This window comes from Phasianus colchicus, chromosome 2 (genome assembly GCF_987193195.1).
Source record: "Phasianus colchicus chromosome 2, bPhaCol1.hap1.1, whole genome shotgun sequence".
NCBI lineage: Eukaryota > Metazoa > Chordata > Aves > Galliformes > Phasianidae > Phasianus > Phasianus colchicus.
In genome coordinates, this window is record NC_143437.1 from 43,126,047 (window position 1) to 43,153,838 (window position 27,792).

The 27,792-nt window shown below is 34.4% G+C and overlaps 1 protein-coding gene across 1 annotated transcript in view; it reads left to right on the plus strand.

Annotated features, from left to right (window-relative positions):
• PDE10A (phosphodiesterase 10A) overlaps positions 1-27,792 on the plus strand; it is a 153,375-nt gene that overhangs the window by 122,765 nt on the left and 2,818 nt on the right. Inside the window, exons 10-21 of the mRNA XM_031612842.2 lie at positions 927-978; positions 3,506-3,648; positions 5,766-5,858; positions 6,281-6,467; positions 7,711-7,853; positions 9,731-9,814; positions 12,139-12,289; positions 13,759-13,914; positions 17,212-17,384; positions 19,750-19,861; positions 22,626-22,706; positions 25,887-25,975. Of these exons, the coding sequence (XP_031468702.1) occupies positions 927-978; positions 3,506-3,648; positions 5,766-5,858; positions 6,281-6,467; positions 7,711-7,853; positions 9,731-9,814; positions 12,139-12,289; positions 13,759-13,914; positions 17,212-17,384; positions 19,750-19,861; positions 22,626-22,706; positions 25,887-25,975 (1,464 nt within the window). The remainder of the gene's footprint in view (positions 1-926; positions 979-3,505; positions 3,649-5,765; positions 5,859-6,280; positions 6,468-7,710; positions 7,854-9,730; positions 9,815-12,138; positions 12,290-13,758; positions 13,915-17,211; positions 17,385-19,749; positions 19,862-22,625; positions 22,707-25,886; positions 25,976-27,792) is intronic.

Below are 27,792 nucleotides of genomic sequence, written 5' to 3' on the forward strand. Positions count from 1 at the left end.
TAGAAAAGGCAATGTATCTTCATGACCCTGAAAGTGTGAGACTAATGTAGTATGTACCTCTTCATTCAGTAGACACAAACAGAAGTGAGGTTATTAAGACTTGGTATGTGGAAGATTTAGAATTATTTTACTAAGAAGTTTGACCTTTATCATTCAATGTTCTTGACTGTCCTTGGACAGTTACCTCTTCGCTGTGAGACAAGAATTGAGATAATGTTGGGTTTTTTTTAATCTCTATTTTAAGTCATAATATCAGTTGTCTGCCAAGTACAGTGTGCTGCATCTGGGCCAGTAGAAAATAAGAGAATACTCATTGAGAATTTCATAAGTTTTTTCTTTTTAAGTACTATTAAAAGATGGGCAATATGACATGAATTTAGCTACAATGCATAGTATTCAGTAGTTCTCATTACATAATTCTCTATGCATAAATCTAATGAAATATTTTGAAAGCCTGTCAATAATGTTTATCTGCAGTCAGAAATGGAAAAAAAAAAAAAAAAAAAAAAAAAGTGGTGGTTTTTTTTTATTATTTGTTTTTGTCTTCTGGATTGCTTTTTTTTTTTTTTTTTTTTTTTTTTTTGCTTCACTTTAAAAAAATTTAAGTGTGTAAAAGATGGCAGAGTATTTTGGTACATTTTTGGCACTGCTCAGCAGGGACCTGTTGAGTCCAAGGCAGGCAATGCTTGGTAGTCTTTTTTTTTCTGTAGTGGTTTGTCACTGTAGAATAATGGCTTATAGGAAGAGAGCTAGGACCACTGCTGAATTTTCTTGTGCAGTAGAAAGCCAGTCAATGATTTTTAGGTGCAGTTCTTCTCGTCTGTTTTGGCTAAACTGTTCAGTGGCTGCGAAACAAGAGCTGGCAACAGTCATTTGAGAAGCATTTGACAAATTGCAAATATTTATTAACTTTTCTTTCTCTACAGAACATACTTTGATAATATAGTTGCAATAGATTCTCTACTTGAACATATAATGGTAAGTTTTCTTTTTCACTTCTAATTTTGTTAATCATTGTTATCAAAGTTCTTTATCCTCCTTTCCTTGAAGTAAGACATTGCACATTGTTGAAGTGTCAGAGCTGTTTATATCAGACAAGTAATGCAAACAGAATTAACGTCTCCCTATGGAGGAGGAAAGGAAGGATCAGCTTGATTTTGGTTGTTGCAACAATTTCATTTCACAACTCTCATAAGTAATCACATAACTGTCTCTGACCTGTGCATTTTCTATTGTGTGTTGAAGGTTTTAAAATTGTAACAAGAAGACTTCTGTTTTTGTTTCAGCTTGTTGTTCCTTTTTCCTAAATTCAATTTTCTACATACTGCAAAACACTTATGAAGAAATTGCTGTCTATAGGAGGTCTAGAGTTCAAACGTTACTTCTACAGTATTTGTTCTAGCTATTGAGTGAGCTGTTGAAAACATGACATCCATTTAGCTTTGCAAAAGTATCTGCACCCATAGCCAGAGTAAGTCAGTCAATATTGTATAAAAAACATAGGAAAAAAAAAAAAAACAAACTTAGAAGAATAAGTCAAGCCTATTGAAATAGTTAATATTCTTTATTTAATCAGTGAATTATAGTAAAGTTAAGAAACAGAATATAATTTTTTGAATCATTTTCATATTCTGAATTATTTCCTGAATGGTGTCTACAAATATCTGTGGATTGGTTGCCTGTAGCACATTTTAAGTGTTTACCATGTCAATTGTGCTTCTTAGCATTAGTGACATTCATTAAATAATGCAGTTCTTTTCCCTGATTGTAAATCTTCATCATGTCCCTGGTATTATTACTTCAATCTGCATATTCAAATATACTCACCAACAGTGCTCCATTGCATATCTTGATCTCCAGAGTGATACTTAGTCTAGAATATTCAAAGACCACAAACTAAGAATGCAAACATTGTAAAAGTGGTTTTATTTAGAAACTTGAATTAGTTATGGAAAATACTCTGCGGTGTTTGCCTTATTCTTGTTAATACATAGTCAAGACTTCTGCACATTCTGAACATTGATTTTTCCAATTCAAATGAACTGTTTAAAAATAGCTTAACATTTAAAGGAACTGGAGTAATACAGTGTATGGCATTGAGAACAAATATTGACATTCTTCCCAACTCTATGATGAGAGGTCTGGTGGAAAACACAACTGGCAGTTAAATATGCTTACTCTTTCCTCATCTTTTCCAACACTTGGCTGCATCCTAATTCTGCAGTTTTAACCTGCATACAGGCTCCATTCTGATCTTCCTTTGTGATCTGTAGCAGTTGGCTGTTTCTTGGGCCAATTAATTGAATTGCATTTGCACATTTATTGCCATTTTTTGGGAGGAGTGCAATTCTGTTATTATGTAGCATCTTCTGTAACTCAGAATGAGGGAAGAATGACAGTAGATTTCACCTCACTACTTCGCCCTTCAGAGACTGCACTAAAAATTAGATTTGCTCATATAATAATAAAGATAACGATACAGGGATTTTAGGATTCTTATTTTCATTTTCATTAAAATTCCACGGTGAAGTTAATGCTATGAAGACATTCTTGAAAATAGATGCAAGGAGGAAAGCAGAAGTTACCTTTTTCTCAAGTGGACCCTTTCTCTTTTTTTTGCCCAAGTATACGTTCACTCCTCTGTTTTGAACAAAGGAACAAAAGGTTTGAGTGGTCAAGACCTTTACATTTCTTACTCCTCTAAGCAAGCAGTATTTCTCAAAAGTTACTTATTAGCTTGCAGTCTCCCTGACCTTCTCTATGGTATTTGATTGGATGATGCCTTGTGGGTTTTACTTAGCTGAAGGGGAACCTGCTAGGTCTCAGCTTTTGTGCAAGGACTGCCACTAGCATCAGGAGATGGCAGCTATTTCCTGTGCTGTTACACATGGCAATCCATCACGATGCTTCTAATTTTCCTGTGTTTGTTTATTTTTATGTGCCACAAGCACATTAAGTTTCTTTAGAAATGCACACTAGTTTCTCTGTTATGTTCTTCATTGGATATTTGATACCAATATGTTTGCAGTGAAGACAAAGAAAAAAAAGTCAGAACTATTCTTGAGTATTGCTATAACCTGTCTATTTAAAATTCATAGAATCGTAGAATTGCTCAGGTTTGAAAAGACCTTTAAGATCATCAAGTCCAACCGCAACCTAACCATACTACCCTAAATTATGTAAAGGTGAAAAATTCCTAAAAATAGGGAGAATGGTACCATTCTGAAAAGCATGTGTTGAAATGGAAATGCAGCTAAATAAGAAGACTTTTTCTCTTTTAGCAGGCATTCAAACCTCTAAAGAAACCCCTGCATTTTACAATAAGAACACTGTAATTAACAGAAAGTACTGAAGAAAAACTACTACATTTGCCATTTGAATTTTGTGCCATTTAAAATATCGCTGTGAAGGTGGATGGTGCTTAAAACAGACTTATTTATCAGATAAGTGACTGAAGTTAAGTTAACCCATGATCATTAACTTTAGTTTTATCTTTTGTCTGTAGATATATGCAAAAAACCTGGTGAATGCAGATAGGTGTGCACTCTTCCAGGTTGACCACAAAAATAAGGAGCTGTATTCAGATCTTTTTGATATTGGAGAAGAAAATGATGGGAAACCTGTTTTTAAGAAGACCAAAGAAATAAGGTGAGAGTAGCTAGCAGAAGAATGCAGTTTCCTTGTAACTAGGGCTTTGCAGGCATTTTATTACCCAGTCGCTGTGCCTATCTGCAGGTACCCTGACAATACTTGTCATACTGTGATATCATTCCCACCAGGACCCGCCTCCAGAAGGTAGTACTTCTGGGAATGACATTGCAGTGCCATCGAAACAACGTCTCTGAAGCTATAACGTCACTCCTGGAAATGCCGTCTTCCGGAGGCGGTCCTTTTGGAAATCATGTTGGGAAAAAAACAGAGGTGTTCTGAGGTAGGTAAAGGTGCAGGTAAAGGTGCACCTAATCCATAGATCTACCAGCATGGGATGACTTTTCCCAAGAGGGTTCCCGAGAGGATTTGAAATTCATGCTATTCAAGCACATCCAAAGCAAGAAAATGCAATTTGTACTTCTCATGGATGGAATAGGCATAGAATCTGGTATGAACTGATCATTGGTTTTGAAGATTTTAAGTTCAGTGTTTTATTTTTAATTTTTCTGAAGTGAATTTAGAGTATTTTAAAACTTTTAAGGAACTGTGATTCTGAAGTATGTTTGAAATCGTGAAATTGATGTGTATTTCTGTTTCCCACAAGTGTTAGGTTTTTACATATATGCAAATTTTCAATGAAGGAGGCAAAATGACAAAATAAATGTAACATTTTTTATTTTTTAAAAGTGACAATTTTTTAATAGATATGTCTTGGAATTTTCAGAGAGACACAGGTTTTAAACCTGTGGCTTTTTAAAAAAGTATTACTAAATATACTGCACCAAAATTTTATTAAAATACTCAACAGTGAATTTTTTTTCAGATTTTCTAAAATTCCATCTTTTTCTTTTTAAAATTCACGGCCAATGTGGGATGTGATTCATATCATCACCTGAACCCCTTCTGACAAACTTGCACCCACTTATTACGTTGTATGACTGCAAATGGAAGCACTCAAAATTCGTGCAGTTTATATACTGATGGGCAAGAAGGTGGAGTACACTAGAGAAGGTGGCCTACTTTAACGTGTAGTTTTATGCTCCTTAATAATTTCTTTTTTGCTTATATCTTTATCTTTCTATATGAAAATTATTGTAACTTTGAATAAGAAGGTATGAACCATTTCAAGAGTGAAGTATACTGAAAGTGATGTATAAATTTAGTATCTGTTAGAGTGACACTGAGTCAATCATCAGGAAAGAGTTGAAACTGGTATACTGTTCAAATAATAAGAAATAGCAACTAGCATAAAATCTGAGTGTACAGGATGAAAACTGACTGCTTGGACACTAACATCAGTAGGGGCATGATACTACACAGGCACATTTAGATTTGAAAGTGTTCCACATGATTCTATCTTCATATTTTTTTCTCCACATATCATTTTATGCTTATATTTTATAACTGTTTTATGTCAATTGAGATTATTTCTAAGCAAGAGAGACTTGTAGACTTTTCTGATTCAACTCTTGAATGTGCTTGCTGTATTTAATTATCTTGTGGTAATTAGTTATATAGCTATTACCATGGTGTTGTTTGAATGTCATGAGGTAAAACATGCAACTTATTCTGAAGTATATATAGCAAATGCGTATGATGTTTAGCTTCAACATTTCCACTGGTCTTCTTTCAAGTTTTTGTTTGTTTGTTTTTAATCAAATCCATCTGCCCCTTGAATAACCAAGTTCCATATTGTATATGATGTGTCAAAGTTAAAAATAAATATGTAAAAGTAATGATGAAATTGATGTATTGTAAAGGTAAACACAAGTCATAGGTTTTGTTCAAATGTCATATTTGTTAAGCACAACCCCCAAGGCTGTTGAAAACATTGAATTTTTGTCACTAAAATGTCTTACCATGGCATATTTTGTTTTCATCTGCATATACATAATATTTTCAGAAAGATTTCAGAAAATATCTATTTGAGCATGTGCTTTTTATTTTATTTACTCTTGTTGCTGTCTTCTAGTTTTTCTCCTAAAAGCATTGGCATGATGCTGCTCAGGAGCACATGTCTCTTACTGTGCCCAGGACAGACTCCAGTGGAAAAATAGCTTTCCAGATAGTTCTTATTGTGACTAATGCATTTATTTATTTATTTATTATTGCAGATTTTCTATAGAGAAAGGAATAGCTGGTCAAGTGGCAAGAACCGGGGAAGTCCTTAACATCCCTGATGCCTATGCAGATCCACGCTTTAACAGGTAACATGTTATTCACTAGGGGAGATAAAAGCTCACCAAACTGCAATTATATTTCCTACTTACATTTCATATTTGAGATTCATTCACTGATCCTTGATATTCTGTTAAGGAGCAAACCTATAGATATTCCTTCATATTCTTTTACCGTTACAGATATTTCAATGATAAAAATATTTTTTTTAAATTATTATTTTTATTTCATATGTGTATCAGGAGAAGAATTTTATTTTTTCCTGGTACAGAACTTTGCCAATTAAGTGGAAAATTTTGGAGGTGAACTTCTGGCATCTACCTTGAAACTATGTCCTCTATTGTAAATTCTCTTTTCTAGGAAACAAGCAATTGGTACTAATAAATAATATTGACTCTCTCTCCCTCTCTCTCTTTTTTTTTTTTTTCCTTTCTTTTATTTGGCCCTTCAGAGAAGTAGACCTCTATACGGGCTACACAACCAGAAATATCCTGTGCATGCCTATTGTGAGCCGAGGAAGTGTAATAGGCGTTGTGCAGATGGTGAACAAAATAAGTGGAAGTGCCTTCTCTAAAACCGATGAGAACAACTTTAAAATGTTTGCAGTCTTCTGTGCTTTAGCCTTACACTGTGCTAATGTGAGTTGTTTTCTTTTTTCTACAATTTTCTAAAATGTTGGTTATAACATAAGACTTAGAATTTTACTTAAGTAGTTCATCTGCTGTTTCATCTTCCAGATTATTGAAGTGATCCATATATCTGTTTCACTGAATTAATAAGGAACAAGGAATCATTTAATTATTTGCTGAATAGTTGTCCTTAGTGGAATGGTAGAAATTTGTTTGATGCTTCCTGAAATAATTGTATGCTAGGTAATTCCATTTTATACAGCTAAACAGCAAGAGAAAACTCTGAAAATCGAGTACTGCCTTCTATTGTTTTCCATTAGAGAATATGCTTCTTATTCACCTTCATAAGTTCAGATAATATGTTCTAGAAATTTAATAGGAGGATGAAGATTGCATGTATTCTCTCTAGATCATAAGCTTAATATTAAAAAATATACATTGTAAATGTATACATTTAAATGCTGCAATATATAGTTAGGATTATTAATGCCAGAAAAGGGTGGATAATTACTTTCATGTTTAAACCCTGTATTTTCAGAAAAAAACCTACTATTCATGTAGAAAGTTCAAACAATTGAATGGTTATTGCTATATAAGTATAAAAATGTAATGCAGAATAAATCACTCATTAATAAGAGGTAAGACAGTATGTCAGTTAAGCCTGGTAGTTTACATGAAACCATTTTACATCATACTGCCATTAGACTGAAGAAGCAGATTATATCTAAATTTACTTAAAACTTGTTCCACATGACTCAAGGCAAGTAAAGAGGCCAGCATATAAATTAAATCTGGGACTATGTGATCATTCTAATGTGTGCAAGTTCACTCATTTTAATAGTGTTTCTTAATATTCAAGAGCACTATTTGAGCTGTGTCCTCACTTGTTCATAAACCATACAATGTTTGCAATAGCTGTGTGAAACTCTCAGTTAATTACAAAGAGTTCCTATTTTTTTTAGTACCAAACTTCAGCATAGAATCACAGAATTACCTGTATTGGAAGGAATCTTAAAGGTCATCCAGTTCCAACCCCCCGCTATGCACAGGGCTGCCATCAACTAAACCAGATTGGCCCAGGACCCTATCTAACCTGGCCTTGACTGCCTCCAGTGATGTGTAAAGTTGGGCAAACAAAATCACAAATATTTTTTGTAAATGAATGGTTTAAGAATAAGTGCTTGAATACAGGAAGGAAATGCTTTTTTCCTTGATTGAAATCTCACATTAATGTATGACTTCCCTTTTTCAGATGTACCACAGAATTCGCCATTCAGAGTGTATTTACCGTGTAACAATGGAGAAGCTATCCTACCACAGTGTTTGTACTGCAGAAGAGTGGCAAAACCTCATGCACTGTACACTGCCTCCACATATTTATAAAGAAATTGAACTGTAAGTACTTTCTCAATATGCAAACAACTGCAACCAGTATCTGTCTGTGAAAAACAATGATTGGTTTTCCCTAGGTATAGTGGAGGATGTTTAAGGAAGCATTTTTATTGTAGAGCTAAGCCAATTATCCTAGGTGTTTATCTATCTAATAGCCAGTTAAACTTCGTGACCTGTGAACAAAATGCATTTCTCAAAGATGTAAAATTATACCTTCTCAGAGTGGTAGCATTTTCCACAGCTATGTATACAGCAGTTACATTAATTTATATTAAAGCTTTGCAAAGATGAGCTAACTTTCCAGAAGTCCTAAGTCACCAACAGCTCAGAGCCCTCAGTAGTTAAGAACAATAGCATGACGTCACCACTTCTTGTATATTTTAGAGTAAAAGATTCAGATCCTTCCTGTTTTTTTTTTTTTTCCTTGCTTTTTTTTCTGTGTATGCGTTTTATGCCTCTGCCTGTATTTCTTGAAGGAGGGGAAAATGAATGCAGATCTCCAAACTTCTGAAGATGATTCAGGGCTGTGAATCCTTGGTAGTAGGCTTTAAAGTTAGGGTCTAACTTCAGAGAAGGACTTGCCATCCTTTAGTCTACAATATCTGAATAATCTTAGGCTTTCTTTGAAATAATTCAGTTGCTGTTAGACCTCAAGGGTCTGCCAAGTACTGAAGATGTGCTTTTATCTGTGTTAGATTGGTGGTGCTAACACTGCGACTAATCTGAGGTTTTAAGTCACTGTTTCTGGCAGGACAGTAAATTCTGCTGTAGTGACCGGGTGCCTCAAATCAAAACTTTACAGTTCTGAGTCAGAAAGTCTAAACTGTTTTACTTAACTTAATCTCTAGAGCTCACTTCTGTCAAGCGCTGAGACTGTAGCCATGATCAAGCAAATCATGCAAACATCCGTTTAACAGAGACTGCTTATGGTTAAAGTTCATTACATGCTGAAGTGATTTGCTTGAAAGCCAGTGTATTAGCAGCTTGCAGGATTATGCCCTAATATAATCTTACTCTTTGCAATACAGTTTCTTGTGCTTTGTTAGATGACATTATATAACCCACCTCCTTAGCAAAATGATTTTTACTTCTAAAGGTGACAGGTTTCATTCTAAATTATATTCACATCATTTCGTTTGAGGACTCTGAATGCATTTAACCATTTTCCATGCAATTCAGCTGCCTTTAGCTCTCTCGCACCTGCTTTGCTGTTTGATATGCCACATACATGCACAAATGTTTAGCTAGGTTCAGTGGAAAGTAAATAGAAGACTTGTGGCACAGCAGGTGCAGGGAAAGGGGTTAATTAATAATAGAAGGACAAACAGTTCTGCTGGTCATGTCCCTAATGTTATGCCTAAATGTTGATACTGAGTGGAAATAAATCCTTAGTTCATGAAACATAAAAAATGCAGTATTCAATGCTGGATTTTTTTTAAGTTTGTGCTTAATTTCTATTAGCCTGTAAAAGGTGACTTCAGCAAAATTAGATCAAGTCTCACCAAATTTTTGACAGAAATTATGTGAAAAAAAAGCCAGTTAATATATTGTTAGATACATCATTTATACAGTTCATGGGAGAAAAGTGATTTTAGGAGTCAACACAGATTTTTGTACATTACTTAAACGACAAATTCTTAAATAAATATTTATGTTTCTATGAATTAGACAAAGCCAAAGGCTAACCAACATAGTTTCCTTGAACTTACTAGAAATATGTTTATCTACGCTGCTGGAAAACGTAGCCTGTAAAGTCAGTTTTCTATGTATATTCAGAAACAACTAAATGGTGTCAGATTCACATTATCTAGTCATTTTCACTTGCTTTTAGGAAAAATGAAAGAGCATTTGTTCTCACTAAGGTGAAACTTTCTTCTTAGATACCACTTTGACATCAGTCCGTATGAGGATGTGTGGCCTGCCATTTTTGTCTACATGGTTCACCAGTCCTGTGGGACAGCCTGGTATGAACTATATGATTAATTGCTTTAACTCCATTACTTATGGTTTTAATTATTTTGAAATGTTAAGTTCATTATTTTCTAATGCAGCATCTTAAACTTCTTTGGAGTTTATTTGCTTTGCCTGATCTGTACAGGACTGTGAAAAGCAGACTAGACTTCTTGCCCTAGCTTCTTGGTCTCTAATTCTTATTATTTGTGAACAGCAAGATGAAAGAACTCCTGATACTGAACAGTTGTCCTTCCTATATGTAGAAGTATTGTTTGGTTCTGAGGTGAAATTAGTTTTTTTGCTTTTCAGTCCGAGGATTGTGAAGATATTAAAAGCACTCTTGTTAAAATCAATTATCAGCAAAATTGTGCATTAATTATGGAAGTGAGCAATTTCAGATTTAAAAGTCATTTCATTTACGGTCCTTTCTCTCAGTATCTGTTACCACTGCCAACATCAGCAGTCTCTTGACCAAGTGTACTCCCACTGTTTAGAGAAAGGAACTTCATCACATTGTGGAAAAATTTATAAATGGGCAATTGAGAAGGGAAGTATATTCCTGCAAAATTGAGGAATATTTGGGAAGCATTTATTGGTGGCTGTTTCATCTTAATAACTAGATGAATTTCCATGTCCTCAAAACATTAATATAGTCAAACCTAGGGGTCTTTCTCTTCTTCTCTTCAATACTGCAAAGTGGATGACTGGTCTAAGTATAGTTCTGGACTGCTCAACATAATTAAGTTATTTACATTTCTGAAAGAATGGCTGGGATTCAAGATTTGTGTTCATGTTTTCATTTCTATTTTTTGCCTCTATCATTATTGCTTTTTCAAGGTGTAACTTTGATGGGAATAATTGGTATCTACATGATATTTTTTCAAATGAGTCTCAACTCTCACATAAAAATTTAAGGAAACAAAAGTCAGAAAGATGTTTGAAGATGAGACTGTTGGGACTGACAGACTTGCATTTAATTTCTGAAGGAACAAATAATCTCAGCTCTCCAAAAAGGACTTCAAGAAATTTGCAGCTGTTTTAAGACTAAAACTTGATTTTAATTATATTGAGGAGATTGTGTCTTTAAGTATACACCTGTGTAATCCGTAACTGTCTTGCACAGGGAGGATTTTTTAAGAAAAACTGTTGATACTCATTACGATTTCTGTTCTCTCATGAAACAATTTTTTACTGCTTTAATCATCCATACAAAATGCAGTTTTGGAGGAAGTAGTAGTATTCTACATTGAAGTAACATTGGTAATGATTTTCTCTTTGTCTTCAGTTGTTCTATTGAATAGATATTGGATGGATAATGTATGCAGTTGAAAGCAACTAGTGTGATTTTTCTGGGTTATGATGCAGTATTTTAAACAGTAGTTTTAACAATTACATCAGAGGTGTCTGATTTAACTTTCTAGAACTAGAAGTTAATTCAAGCTATTTTTGAAATACTATGCCTCTATTTTTACTAATATGTCAAGGCTAAAGCAGAAGAATAATTATGTTTCTCAGTATGCAACCATAGAAATATATTTTCTCTAACTAGGTCTGTATAGTAAATTTGTGTTCACAGTTTTACCTGATAAATTAGGGATACCCAGCTTTACTTACTCAGCTCGCATATATTATATTAATACTGCTTCCATGAGATATACAAGAAATAATAAAAAAATAAATCTGTAAACAAAAAGAATTCTTTCCTTTCAAATGCTGTGTAGAGCTCTGATTCTGTGGGATATAACTCTTGGAAGTGTTCTTAAGCCACATAAGCCAAGCATAATAATTATTTAACTACTTTGTAATATTACTTTAATGAAAATATTTTTGATTTTGCTTGCATATGTTAATGTAGCAAGGAGACACACACACAAAAAAAAATCATTTAAAATGATATCATTTGATGAAAATGGAGAAACACTCAAATGTTGTTTTTTATTTTTTTTCCATTATGTCATTATGGAGAATCTTTATATCTTTTATTCAAAACAATTTTTGTATTGGCATTTAACTGAAATGTTGTTTTAAACAAGAGTCCATAAAATCTTCTAGTTTTATGTTTTGAAAATATTTTACTTTCAAATTATGAATTAGACAGTTTTGATATTTTATCGGTGGAATAGATAAAGAAAAATTACTTGAAGGCTTTCTAAGTTCATGTAATTGTTTTGCCTGAGCTGGATACCTAGAACTGTGAGTTTTGTCAAGTATTTGCACATTTTTGTCCTTACCAAAACTCCCAGCAAGGAGTACATGCAAGAACATCTTTTCCTACTCTGTTCCTTATTTTTTCCATTCTTATTTCTCATCTCTGACCAAACTGATTTCTTTCTAGCTTTGAACTTGAAAAGCTATGCCGATTTACTATGTCTGTAAAGAAGAACTATCGTCGTGTGCCCTATCACAACTGGAAGCATGCAGTTACAGTTGCACACTGCATGTATGCCATACTTCAGAACAACCAGGGGCTCTTCACTGATCTGGAGGTAGGTGTGATGACTTTATCAGTTACTAGACCTCATTAAGAAGTATTGACTATCTTAGATGATCTTCTGTGCTTGAGTTTTCCTGTCAGCTTGGACAGGATGTAAAGGATCTCATGATTTCTGCAGTGGAGTTGATGTGAGCAGGGAGCTTAAGGAAAGAGAATTCTTCAAACTCTGTTTCCTTCACAACAGTAGCAGATTTGCTGTCTCTGTTTATATTTTAATGTTCTCCCTGTTCACCTACAACCATAATCTTTATTTTAATCATTCAATTAACTGTCGGATCTGTACTGAGGGGAAGGAAACACCTTGGATCTTGGACTCTAGGAGATCTGTAAGATTCTGTGTAGAAGAACAATGGAGAACGGTTTGGTGTCACAGAGATAGTTGGCATATATGAGTAAAGGAGTAGAAAGGGTGGAAGGGAAAATGGTTGTCTATGTTTAGTCACTGATTAACTTTTATTATATAAAAGTTTTTCTTAGTGTGCATCTTTTTTAAGATAGTTGCAAGGAGTTCAGAAAAATAAAAATATATATACCTTAATTAGATCGCTGTGAAAGTTCTGGTAATAAAACAGAAGGCTTATATGGTTAGATATTAGTACGCACTATAAAGAACTGCCAGTTGTTTTTTGCCTATATTGCTGTAGGTGCAACTGAGAGTGATGTTTATTATAAATGCTGCCTGAAACTTCCAGGCTGGAAGAACCTGTTTTAGGTTGTGTATAATTTTGCCAAATACTGACCACTTGAGTTGCAATTTCCAAGATTCCAGGCTTCATCTGGCTAAAAGATTCATTTGGGGAAATTTCAGTCATTGTTGTTTACTAGAAGTATGTTTGGAAAAAACATGTTCTTGTTCAGCGTATAAATATAATATAAAATTAAATAAAGTCTTGTTGAAAATGTTTTAGCAAATTCTGCTTTAAAAAAGGGTCTTGAAAAGTGGCTCTGCAGTAAGAAAGTGGTATTTGCCAGGCTCATACTGTAAGTCAGCAAAATTATCCAAGTTTGAAAAAATAATGTTCCTTTAAAAACAAAAATCTGTAGATTTGCACAACTGGGGAATATTTAAAGGTCTCTTAGCTTCCAGTGCTAACCAAGTAGTTGTGTAGTGGTGCTTAAAGCCAGAGAAGTATAGAAGAAACTGCTCAAGTTCCTTCCTGAAGCAGAACCCCTCCAATAACATGTGATTGTGAAATAACTTTTTCTAATTTATAAGGTATAAAAAGATCTGAATTTCAGACAGAAGATTTTAACTCTGTATTTCCTCACTTCTTCTCAAGAAACAACTTGAAATTTTGATGAACATTGCTATGCACTATTTAAAGGCAATGTAATCCTAGTCCAACGTTTACAAGTATTTTGGGAAGACAGTGACATCTAGGGGCAGAAAATACAACTTAGTTTTCTTGTTCACCTCTTTTTCTCTCTATTTTATTTTTTTATTTTTTTATTTTTTTGTAGCGAAAAGGTCTTTTAGTTGCATGCCTATGTCATGATCTGGATCACAGAGGTTACAGCAACAGCTACCTTCAGAAGTTTGATCACCCTCTAGCTGCTCTCTATTCCACATCAACGATGGAACAGCACCACTTCTCACAAACTGTGTCCATCCTGCAGGTAGGGTTATTGTATCTTCTGTGCAGTAGTGTCCAGTGGTGAATATATGAATTGTATCATTACCAAGTAGATTTTATAAAGCATGCTAAATTTGCTTTCTGAACTGTAGTGCTCATCTGGAAGTATGGACAAGATTTGCCTTGATTTATTACAGCAATCTAAGGTCTCAAGCATTCAATATTAGCAAGCCAAGCATTCAGTAATAGTGCAAAACGTAGCTTTTCCAAAATCTTGATGTTACAAAAATACTGTGCATTTTAACATCTTTATTAATGATCTTCCTTTGGATATGATAGCTTCTGGGTCAGGGAGGATTTCCCTTAAGACCGTACGCAATGGGAACTTCAAAAATGAAAATAAGTTTCTCACTTAGTTACATATTTTCTGTAGAATGTGTTTCATCAATGTCTTCAACTGTCCTGAAATTCTGAATAAAAATTAAAGACCTGACAAACATTTATATGAGAAGCTTGAAAACCTGCTGTAATAAATTCCATGAATGTTAAATATGTGGCATGAAGTGTGCGTAATTTTTTTACCGAGAAGCAAATGGTAAATTTGCACGCATGAAAAGTTTAAGCCTATTTCATTATGTTATGATATGCTCTTTTGTTCTTCAGCAATTGGGAAAAAAGACCAGTAAGGTAATATTCTGTGACAATTCAACTATAAGGTAAAGTATCTGCATGTTTAATTAACAGAAAACTAGAAGAAAGCATGCAGATACATTTTGGGAAATCAAAGTGTGTTGCTGACACACAGATATTTTCTCCTTGGTGAAAAAAACTGTTCACATTCAATTTGAGGATAAAACTCTCACCTATGAAACAGCTACCAGTACATAATGTACTTGTGCTGGCTGTTTTTCCTTTACTGTGCACACGCCCAATGCATAGCCTTGCCATGCTACTGTACCACTAATTCATTGTTAACCTCTCTTTCTTTCTGATCTTTCAGGGGGAAGATATTTATTTTCTTAAATACCTAATCACCTTTTAGGATTATACGTATTCTGTATTGTATTCAGAAGCACATCTTGTGATTATGGTTTTAGGTATAATATACATTTCATCAGGGAATGGAAGCTTTATCTCTGAATATTCCTCCATGTGGGAGGGTGTAATTGAATCCTACAGTGGTGGTATGGCATTAGTTTTTTAGTATTCATTCTTCATGTGTTTGTGCACAGTAGTCCTCAGTCCAGTAACATTTCTCTGTCACACTGTGGCTATATGAAGCAGAATTCAGTCATTCTTTAATGAACATTTTGCATTTATACTGCAGAAATGCAGTGAAAGTTGCATTTACCAAAAAGGTGGGGAATCCTTTGCCTCTCTGCTGCCTCTTATCTTTGTCCGTCACAGCCAGTTGAATGTGAGGAGAGGCAGATAAGTATTCTCTAGAGTAGCTCAGATACTGACTGCCCAGGTGATCACAGGTGATGTTTAGAAGTATAGGTGTAGTAGATCAGCCTTTTGGACTTGTTTTGATATTGAATCAAATAGCCTTTCTGTTTACTTACAAAACTGTTGCAGAAGAAAGAAAGAAAACTAAAACAACAACATCAAAAAAAAAAAAAAAAGAAAGAAAAAGAAAAAAGAAAGAAAACCAAGTATTCCTTCAGGATTTATCTCAATGAGTTTTAATTTTATGCTAATAACCTGCAGTAGTTTTCACTTGAACCTTTATAGCCACTTTGTTCATTCACATGTAATTCTGGTTTATGCCTTAACTTACAAATATGGAAGATTCCATTCACTAGCTCTTGCTCAATGGGGAAGGAATAAAATCTTAGGAGCTATACCTTATATGTACTATGCAAAAGCCTATGTAACATGCTCAGAACCAGCAGCTCTCATTGGTATTTAATGACATCATTTTTTTCTAGTACAATGAACAGGAGCTGTCACAGTGGTCTTCCTCGTGTTGGAGTTTCTAAAACCTAGATAGAAGTCATAGATCCAAATCTAGCATAATTAAGTTTCAGGGCACATACCGTGTTCTTATGGACTAGGTAGCACGTCTGTGAAGGAAAACTCCAAAACCCCAAATTATGAAAATAAATAGTAGTTATTTCCTTGTCCCAAACTGTTGATGATGGGTTAACATGTTCTGAATTATTTTTTTTTTAACATTGTGTACTGTGGCTCCAGCAGCTGTCAAAGGAGCATTAAGAAAGACAGATAGTCTGCATTTTCTATTTGTTATTCAGAACAAATCTTCTTGTCCAAGTAAAAAATGTTGGAAAACGACATTTATGTTCTGAATGGTGAAAGAAACCAAGTATATTTGTACCAGAGAGGAATTATTTTGAACAAATTATGTAAATGCTTGACAAGTCGGGGAAACTTTTGATGAGCTTCAACTCAAATGCCAATTAAATGTCAAAACACATCTTGCGTTTGATATATTTTAATCATATTTTCTATTTATGAATGTCCACACCTTGACACGGCTGGCTCATTCTTTTGTATTTCTATGTTTCCTCTCAACAGTAGGGAAAACTTTTGACAAGTTGCTTTCAAAAGCTTAGAAAAAGTGAACGGTGTTGACTTGACTTAAAATGTGATATGAAGCTGTGAACAGTCACAGTACATGGATATTGTCAGTTAAAAGTGAAATAATATATGGTGGAAACTGAAAAGGGATGACAGTGGTATATTGCCAGAACCTCCCTAGTGGAAAAATTTCTTTAGTTAATAAATGAGTCAACTTAAGGTTGAATAAAGCAGTTTTTTTCCTCTGAACATCCATATACATTAGAGTACTGCAATTAAGCTTACTTCTAAAGAGAACATTTTATCAGTAAATGCAACAATTGCAGGCACGTGTCATTTGCAACACTCTGAAAACAAGATTACCTTAGAGCATTAACTTGGCTATTTCATTGTCTGTATTACTTGTTATGCACTATCAAAAATGGTTCTTCAGAGCGAATCAGGCATTCAGTTTACCAGCTTGGTAATGAAGTACTCTGGATCGGGATTAAATCACAAGTTCCCAGGCTTATATTATTAGGAAATACTGTACATACAGTGCTTATAAATTATAGCAGAAAAAACTAGCATTTTTCTCTATTAATATCTTCAGGCTTCAGAAGGAGCAGTCCCAAAAACAAATCAATGGCTTAGTCATAGTTTCATGAGACCATTTAAAAAGTGAAGATAAAAAACTGGGAATTTGCAACAAAAATTGTTATTAGTTGTAAAACTGTTGTAATCTGTCTGGTGAAGTAAAGACTGAAATCTTCTCAGAATTAGAGCTTGTGCTTTTTATTGGTTTTTTACTTTTTCATAGCTGGAAGGGCACAATGTCTTTTCCAATCTGAGCTCCAGTGAATATGAGCAAGTACTTGAGATCATCCGGAAAGCCATCATCGCCACGGACCTTGCCCTGTATTTTGGAAATAGAAAACAGCTTGAAGAACTGCATCAGGCAGGAGCATTAAACCTTAAGAACCAAGCACACAGGTAAAGCAACAGACCAGAACTAGGTCATCAGGGCGTTAATCCCGGTGCACGTTATTTCATTTGGATTTCTTCTACATAGTTCACCAACAGCTTATTAGCAGTAGAAAGATAGTGCACAGGCAGTTAAATGGTGGGAGAAAAATGAAGTGCAATAATTATGTTATTTGTTATATCATTCCTTTTTTTTTTTTTTTTTTTAAAGCATGTTTTTTGAAAGATTGTTCCTTACTAGAAGCAAAGTCATTTTTACTTAACCATTGGATGAGAAAATATCTCTTAGCCTCTCCATAAAGCACTAACAAACCCAAAACATAATTTAATTGCTGCCAGCTCAGCTGCTGATTTCTCATAACATTCTGACTTGATGAAACAGTTGATTGTAGAAGAAATCCAAGCCAAAGAGAGAAACAAGAGAGAACTGTATTTTATTCTGTGTGAATTAAAATAGCCCTAAGTTTTAAAGCTACACAAAATATGCATATATTGATGTTCATGTATATACAGCTCTTTTTGTCCACAAAAACGTAACATAGTGTATCCTGAATGACACATGTCCCATAACAAGGTTGATTAAAATGTTCGTACAGCACTACCATACTCCCTTCATTGCTGCTGTACTGGAAAATTGATGGATCTTGCCTTGAACTAAGGCACAGCAAAATTAGAAAGGTGATACAGCAAGATATTAAGTCATATTTCTGATTTTGTTTTGAAAGGAATTTCAATGCTTGGATCTTCTTTAACTTTCTGTAGGATTTTACAAGTTTTTGCAGTAGTTTTGAATAAATTATCACAACACTGTTGGAAGTGCTTTTATTAAAAGCTTAACTCACAGGATGGAATTGAAATTAATCAAGCTTGAGAAAACATCAGTATCTTAGAAAAGACAAAACTATAGGAGAGTAAGTCCTGATAACTTCAAAATAAAGCTTATGATGAATATTGAACTTAGGGGTTATAAAGTTTGAATAGGCGACTTTTTAGACTATGATTGAATATTCTATTATTTTTTACCCTACCTTCTCCCTTAGAGCATATTCAGTGCAAAATCATATAGCATGTAATATGACATTAGTTTGTAATATAGCTAAATAATCCGTGCCTTTTAGTTTGTATCTGTAGAGCAAAAGAAATCATGTACTAGATTGCTAAATTTGGCATTTATGTGTGTGATTAATCCTCAATTATAATGCAGGGAAATTATAGTTTGCCATTTATCTATTAATTATATTGTGAATGTGTGCATTTTCCATGGTAACATATCTGTTCACGCAGCTTCTGTGACTGCTATCATATTGGTGTGAAAGTTAGCAAATTATTCGTTCTTTGCATGTAACGCACATTGACAAAGATGCAGGCATCCTTAAGTGCCATCTTAATACTCCAGAAGGTGGAAGTCACATTAATTAATTCATTTGTTTGACAGTTTTCTTTATACAACTTAGACTTAAGTGCTGTATATCTAAGGAATAGAAGACAAGTGTTAGAAAATAGTTTTAAAAATATTTTTGTGTGTTTTATGCCAATTAACTTCACAGTCCTGTAGATCTTGTTCAGTTATTCTGTGAAGAAGCTAGTCAGTGTAAAGGACAGAGTAATGTGTAGAAATCTTGTTCTTTTGGGTGTGGAATTCATTCCACTAACGCAGTGACTTTTAAGGCGGCTTAGTTGTACTCTGATGACTGCAGTATTGGGGCTGTTGTGGAAATCTCACTTTCTATAGCTCCAGCATTTCTTTGGCAGAGCTTGCATTTAGATCAACTACATCTGATCCACTGTTTTCTAAGACAGATCTTGAGTAATTTTTTCAGACAGAAATCGAGTTAAACAATCCAGACACTATCTGTTGCCACAAGTAGGAATATTAACATAATACTTTTGGGAAGAAGCGAAGGAAGAAGTGAGAACTTACCTGTATGAGGAGCTTCTTGAGAGAGACTTAGAACTAGCGTTTTCCCTTTTTGGAATATGTGTTCATTTCACTTTAAATAATGGAAAGAAATGCAGCAACAGGATATGCCATCTTTCTTTCTATAGACCTGTACTTCATTTTCAGAAAAACAAAGAAGGCGTAGCAGTTTCTTAACAGGTATTCTTGTGTACATTTCTATGATTATAATTAGGTGGAAGATAGTCTGTGAATTCTGGTTGCAAGCAATATTGTAACATTACAGAGAATATACAATTTTTGTGATGCCTTACTAATAAATCATAAGTGGAGAAGGAAAGAAGCTGGGAAATGTTTTGTAGTTGTTGTTTTTTTTTTTTACTTTATTACAGATGGAACTGAGGAAGGGAAAATAAAAACCTTGGAATATGGTAATTAAGCCTTTACCAAACTTAATTTACTGCTATTTTATTCTAGAGACAGAGTGATCGGTCTGATGATGACTGCTTGCGATTTGTGTTCTGTAACAAAACTGTGGCCAGTTACCAGACTGACAGCCAATGATATATATGCTGAGTTCTGGGCTGAGGTACGTGTGTTTCTTTTGTTTTATCTCCTCTGTTTACAAATGAAAATATTTGGGAAGAAAATTAAAAGCAAGAAGTTTGCCACAGATATCTTAACAAATTAAAGGCTGTTCTTTGACGCATGCTTTTTTAATTTTTTTTTTTTAGTTTACTTAGATGCTTTATAAAGATCTATGTTAGCTTTCTAATTTTCAAGCAGTAATTTTTCTTTCTGTTAAAGATGAATTTGGGAAGTATATTCTAACATACATTGACTAAGCAATGACTAAGAAAATCTCTACCTTATTTTGAGTTGCTAAGGTGAAGGACCTATTTCTGGAGAGAAATCCAAAATATGAAAACAGCTTCCAGGCCAGCTGCCTTAAAACACACTCTGATAAAGCTATAGTATGAATCCAAGAAGTGCTAAAGCAAATTTGACAAACCTTAAAATTTTTCTGATCTCAGTGTTTGGAAATTTGTGAGCCAGGTCAACAACGGAGAAGGCAAGCTGATTTTTAGTATATTGAAAGTTATTCCACAGATAAGGTGTAATGAGAATTGAAACATGACATTGAGTTTGTGCTAGAGTAATTGTGTCCATAAATAAAGATGCAATCTCTAACACTTCTTTTGTCCAGGATTAATATTCGAACTGTTTATGTTTTAAAGTGCAAAAGTAACAATTTTGGGGATATCAGGAAAAAAAATGAGGGTGTTGCATAGAGTTGAACTATGTAGTTTTAGAATATATACTCTGTTTTCAAAACTGCTTTGTGGAAGTCAGCAGAATTCAGTGGGTTTCTTTCCATCTTGTATAGGTGTAAAATGGAAATCAGGCCCACAGAGTTGTTGTTGTATGCATGTAATATGGAAGTTTTTGTCTTGCCTTGTGCATGCTAATTATGGAATTAAAGATATGCATGGCATGTGTTTGTGGTTTTTCTGTATTTAAAAATTCTAGTTCCTTTAGCTATGATCAACTCAGACTACAAAAATATCTGAAAAATGTAAACTTTATAAGCTCAAGAATCAGATTCGTTTCTGAAATGTCAGCACGTGAATGTTCTTGTAAGCGATATAATGGAGGAATACTGTTGATGTGCCTCACTAAATACAAACTCAACGTGTTTGGTTTTCAAGACTTAAAAAATAAATTATTATATTTTAATTAATTTATTAAAAAATAAATTAAATGTCTTATGAACATAGTGGAGAATGAAGGATCAAACTAATTTTTCCTACTAAACAATAGTAAAGATGGAAATAGCTGAGCCTGCCCAGATGTTAAGCTATTTTCTTAGCATAAGATGAGTTACTAGAAGTGCATTTCATATTATAAATTTATGGAACAAGTTTAGATTAGAAATTTTGGAATTGCTTTTTTCCTAGAATCATAGATTCATAGAATGTCTGGATGTCACGTGGGACCATATCATTGAATGGTTTTGGTTGGGAAGGGCTTTTGAGATGATCTACTTCTACTCCCCCCACTATAGGCAGGGACACCTCACTCTGGACCAGGTTGCTCAAAGCCCCACCCAGCCTGGCCTTGAATGCTTTCAGGAAGGAGACAGTCCTCAGCCTGTCTCGGAAACCTGTTCCAGTGTCACCACCCTCACAGTAATGAATTTCTTTCTAATAAATCATGTCTGCTGTGATTTTTTTGGTGGGATGTGAGACACTAGGCAGTCACTAATCTTTCTTCAGTGTTTTCTAAATAATGTACTGTAAGTCACTCTATTTCTGTATCTGTTCTGCAAGATACAAGAAAAATTAATTAGGATTTCTTTAACATTCTTTATGATCATATTCATAACTATGAGGATATAGGCAGTATTTTTATAGCATCCTTTGTCTAGCAGTGTTTCATATATATGTTTACATGTATTGAATGCAAGAAAACTTGTATTTCTAGTATTTGTGTTCCAACTAAACAAAAGCAAATACTTTTTTTGCTATGCGGATTGTCAGTCACTGGCAGTGGTTCCCTGGAGTAGTTGTGGTACCTCCATCATTGGAAATATTCAAAATCCAAATGCAAAGTCCTGTAAAGTTTGCTGTCAGTGACCTAGGCTGGAGTGAGTAAATGGAATGGACCTGTTGATCCTAAGAGTTCCTTTCAAATCTAAACAATTCTGTGATTTTTGGATTCCCTTTTCTTTCATTTTTTTTTTTTTCCTCAGAGCTGACTTTGATTGTTGGTAATGGATGAAATAGTAAGAGGTAGTTGGTTTTTTTTTTTTTCCACACAACAAAGATCTGGTCTTTGGATTATTGCTGTTTTCAGAGTATCCTTCTTATGCACGTAGATGCATTAATATACTTAAGAAGGCTGCTTGGCATGCAATTTTGTCAAAACATGCTCCTCATCTTTGGTCAAAGAAATTGGTTTGTAAATTCATTGTAAATTCATCTTCCTCAATCAGCTTTTCCTTGGATAGGTGAGTTGTGTTTTACTGGTAATTGTATTATAGTGCTTTAAACAGGTAACATTTTCAAAGATGAGAATGTCTATGAGTAGAACAGGTAAATCTGATTTATTTGGTCTTGGTTTCTTCCTTCCAACTGCCCCTTATTATGGATAGGCCTTTGCAGAGAAGGAAAGTATGAGTACATTGAGTCAAAAAATAGATTTTCACCTTAAGCATTTTTTTGAGATTGAGTTACTCTGGTGCCTTGCATTATTTTAAATTCTGGATTTTCAGATCCACATGCAATAGGAAATGGGAAGTAATTCTGATCTTAGTACTTTTAAATTTTGTTTTCCTGATCCCTTTTCTCCAGGGCGATGAGATGAAAAAGACAGGTATTCAACCCATTCCTATGATGGACAGAGACAAGAAGGATGAAGTCCCTCAGGGTCAAGTATGAACTCTCTCTGTAAAATGATACTTATTTTACAGTTGTTTTTTTTTAAAAAAAGATATATTTAAAAGCATTTTATATATTAACAAATGTTGCATTTTATTCCAGGGTATGTGGGTTTCTAAATTCTATGCTTTGTACACAAAATAGAATGTTGTTGTTTTTGTTAAGTGGCAGCAGAAAATTTGTCTTCAGAGACGTTACTGAAATAACAAAATGCTTTCTGCTTCTGTCTCAAGTTACTATACCACATAAGTGTACTTCCTTTATAATAATAAGGCTTAAGGAATGATTTAAACATGATACAGTCGATATTTCTGACATGGAAATGATCATGCAGTTTCAATAAGAAAAATTGAAGTCTTTCATCTGGTTATATATTAGTGCTCTTTTTGTTCCCGTAATTCCCAGTGCAGCAATTTACACCTTGTTATCTTCTTACCTTCCATTCTTACCTTGCCATTCTTTCATTCCTCTTCACAAAAGCTCTGCGAATAGGTAGCAGGCCTCTGGCAAAACGGTATATTTGAAAACCTGAGAAACTTTTGGATACATTATGTTCTTCCCTGTATCGTAAAGTTGGTAACCGAAGGTAAAAAAAAAAAAATAATAATAATAATAATAATAATAGAAAGGAATGGTAGTCTCATATGTACAATCAGAATTTGAAGAAGTATCAAAAACCCAAAAGACTAAATTTATGACAAGTTAGAGGACTGTGAATACTGACCACAGATTTGAAAAGGCAAATGTTGCTCTTCTGGCATATGGTCAGATATTTAATATATCATGCCATTTCAATATGTGAATAAGTTTATGTGTTCACTGGCATTAACGAATGGCATGTGGATTAAAGACTGTCTTCAAGATAAATCAATAGTAAAAACTAAACTGAGTGTGCAGCTCTAGCTTCTGTGTCTCATTACTGTGTTAGAGCAAAATGTGAGATTTAGAACATAGTTCAGTGAAAGTAACCATGCCTGTGTTCCTGTAGAGACAGAAGAATTTAATGAAGCATTATCATCCATTTCCTTAGGCTCTAACAGAAAGTATTAATGAGTTTAGAATCCTGTATTTTTATGTGGATTTTAATTAAAGCATTAACACCTTATTTAAATGACAATTATGTTTAAGAAAAGAGGATTTGTATAAACATGCAATCTCTGAAAAAATAATTATGCCTCAAATACTTATCTTTGATGAAAATCGTTTGTAGTTGGCATTTTCTCTCACTTGGGTAGTTGGATCAGTCAGCCTCTTTTGTGCTCTTCTTGTCCTTTTAAGCACAACTCACATAGGGTCTCTGAGTTTGATGTCTTCCTACTGTAGAGCCTGCAGTGAGGATTTATTCCTGACTCAGTAAGGATCCCGTCACACCCTCTTTTTCTACTCCTTGCTTGAGAATTAAGCAGTGTTTGTGGTCATACCAAGATACTCAAAGGGTATTTTCTTCCTTGGCTTCTACTGGATCCATGAATGTCTCTCATCTTTACAGCCTACCAATTTTGAAGTCTTTGAGGAGGATAGAAATGTCAAAACTGCACAGTGACCTAAAAAACTCCAGCCATTCAAAACTTAGCTCAGAAATTGAGTTATTAAGATTGAAAATAAGTTTACTTTTATGGAAGGATTAAAATATTAGGAGTGATTTCATATTTAAAATGCTTCAGTGCGAATGTTAAAGATCCAGCTGTCAAAGCTATAAATGTACTTAGTATGCACAGTGGAAGAGACAGTAGCAGTTCAGGGCTTCAAAAAAGATGCCTTGTTTCAAACACTAGAGCTCCAAAAAGAAGATTGGTTGGAACATACTGTAAATTTATTTGGTTTGGTTGATGTCTTTCACATTTAGCAGTGGCAGCACACTTCTCATTGAGAAGTCTACAGTGTGACTGTACCTATCATCCCATTCATGATTTTTTGCCAGACATGGAGCAATCTGCTGTTTTCCAGTAAAATAAAACCAGCCCCCTTAGCAACGCAAGAACCAAAAAAACTCAGATGAAAAAAAAACCCCGAAACTCATAGGATGAAAGTAATGCAGTATGCAAAACGGAGAACTGTTTCTTTTAAGATGAACAGACATGACTGCTGATGAATAGACAAGCCTTGCGTTCTGGCCTAATGAAGTTTATTTCTATCAGGTACACTGTAATTACTTCAAATCCAACAGAGGTTCTTAGGTCAGAAAAAATGTCTCTTTTTTTAAGTACAAAATGGACTGTTTACATAACAGTATGGGAGGAATCTTTGTATTGATGGAGGTAAAGACAACAAGAACAAGAGTTACTTTGATTTCTGAAAAAGAACCAATGTTTAGATTGTTAAAAAGATTTTTTTTTTTTAATCAAATGTTTTGGCTGCAGTACAGCATATCATACCACTGTAAAATTTAAAATTCTTTCTAAGAAAGGAAACATGGTGGACTATAGTGACTGTCATGAGAATCTAGAATAAATAAATGATGTTATAGTGAATTTGAATTTTAACTGTCATCTTTGACTGTAAGCGTAGTATTTCTAAAAATACCCACATTGCATGATAAATCAACTGCAGCATGGTAGCAGTCATAGGATGGTAAGCCTACATTAATCATATATATCATTGACAATGTGCTCATTCTCTGAGTAGGTTTGTATGAAATATGTCACTCAATTGCATACATGAAAAGAAAACAGGAACTTTATAAGGGTGCAAAGCCTGTAGCATTTCAGGTAAATTAAGCTATGAAATACATACTCTAGAAGACATCAGAAAAATCCAGATCTCAATCATATTTTGGAAATCCCAAGCAACTTTTCTGCTTTTTAAATGTTTTTTTTTTTTTTTTTAATCACATGAATGTATTCCTGTTACTACTGCCACCAAAAAGCCAGGCAGATCCTGGGAAAAATCAGTTAAATCAATTGAGAGTAAAAGATCTTGCAAAAAATCCTATCTGAAACAGAAAAACAGGCATCTTAATCATTATAGGGAGGCAAGCAAGCAACTTATAATTATTAGACTCTTCACTATTACTGTTTCATTTTAAAGTCTTTGGATATTAAGGTGAGATGTGTGTTAATTCCTAACATAAGCAGTTATTAAATAAGCAGGCGGTGTCTTTGCTCTAGTCGGCTGTTAACATTCAGAGTTTTAATTTGGCAACATTTAATTTTTGTTCATTGCTATTTTTCATAGATTGGATTCTACAATGCTGTAGCCATCCCATGTTACACCACACTTGCACAAATCTTTCCTCCAACTGGGCCACTACTCCGAGCATGCAGGTGAGTAAATGTGTAAGGTTTTGCATAGCAGGTAGCTTAGTTAAAGAAAAAGCAAACATGCTCTGCTAGTTTTTCTAGAAATACACTTTCAATTTGGGAATTTGCATGCAGATAAATGGGGATTTATTTCTCATGTTAATTTATGTAGAAACCCAGAGGCAGTAACTGCTGACTGTGACTGTCCAACGCAGATCTACAGACACAACTGATTAAAATGTGCTTGATGCTAAAAGCATTCAGAGAGAAACAGGTTCAGTGATTATGTATCTCTATCTCATGCGGTTCAGAGCAATTTCACTCTGTGTCATTTTTACTTCAACATGATACCAGTAAGATTGGCAGAAGACAAGAATTCTATTTCATTAAAAAAATAGTTTTTGCATGTCGTTTGGTTTTGTATCTGAATATTTCTGTTAGGAAACATAACTTAGAAAAGTCAATAACTTGAAGCATAAGGGGATGTCGGGAAGGCAGATGTAGACTTGTCCTTCCAGTCAGCAAGAACGTAGCTTGAGGTCTTCTGAAGGAGAGGACAATTGGCTTCTTCTACTCTGGAATGATGATAGATCTCTTTGTAGATAGTTCAGTCCAGTAATTCTATCTGAGACCATGGCAGTCTTCACTGACAAAACTTCTGTTAAAATCAATATGCTGCATAAAAGTATTTGCATTTCAGGGTAATCTGTATTCTCTAAGAAAAAGCAGTTGGTAAAATGCCAGCAATTTTTAGTCACGTGCCAGGAGAAGTCATTTGTGTTCTTACAAGAACCCCTCTATGTGCATTTAGCATTCTAACTTCTAGTGGAAGCTGTCCCAGACCAGAGCTGGGGGTTTGAAATTATAATTCTTCATATTAATGAAAAAATATTAGGAAATTTATGGATATTAGGAAAGTTTTGTTACTAGCACAGTCAAATAAGAAGTCTTAAAAATGGGTTTATATTTACTGTAGAAACATTTGCATAAACTTGTCAGTATATTTGCTCATAAGTAAACATTGTTATTTGTCTTGATGAGAAATGAGGCTGAGAAGGTAAATTGAGTGGCTGTGACTGCATAGCATCATCTTTGAGAGCAGGGTTCTTGGAAGACTTGTATCTTTTGATTTCCAGCAATGCATCCAAATGAGACAGTTTCAAAAGTGGGTTGTAGAACTTGGTTGTCTATCTTTCAGTACACAGCTGAAGAGGCATAAAGTTGAATTGCAGAACTGATGGATGCAGGGATAGAGTTTGGTTTTCATAAGACTTTTGAAAGACTTCATAAGACTTTCACAAGAGCTTCCTGAAAATCTATTCCCTGTCATAAGATCCTCTGATGTGCAGTTTGATAGTTTTTAGAACTGAATTGCTCTGTCTTTGAATTACTCTCTGCAGATCCACCTGAAGTGGTCTGTTTGAGAAGGTTGAGGTAGAAGTGTTGAGAATTCAGGTTTGGAGCTGGAGACTAGAAATTCAAGAATACAGAGTGAAGTTACACTTCCTCAGTACTGAAACGTATGTTATTGCAGGGCTTTGGTTAATCCAGTTTTTCAAATAGCTGATTTTGCACTGCACGTTTTTGAAGGGTAAATGATGAGCAAAAAGCAGCCTTACTCCTCTTTGGTATTGCCACGGCTGCTGACTGGAACAATTTTGATATCACTTCTTCACTAGCAAAGCTTGTTCTTGAAACACAATGTTTAAGCTGCCCTGTCCTTGAGTCAGTTGGAACACAGACGCCATTGCAAATGATAACAACAAGAACAGCATGTCAGCATCAAGATTTTTATTTTGAGAGCCTCTGGGCATTTATTCCAGACATATGGGAGCCAGAAC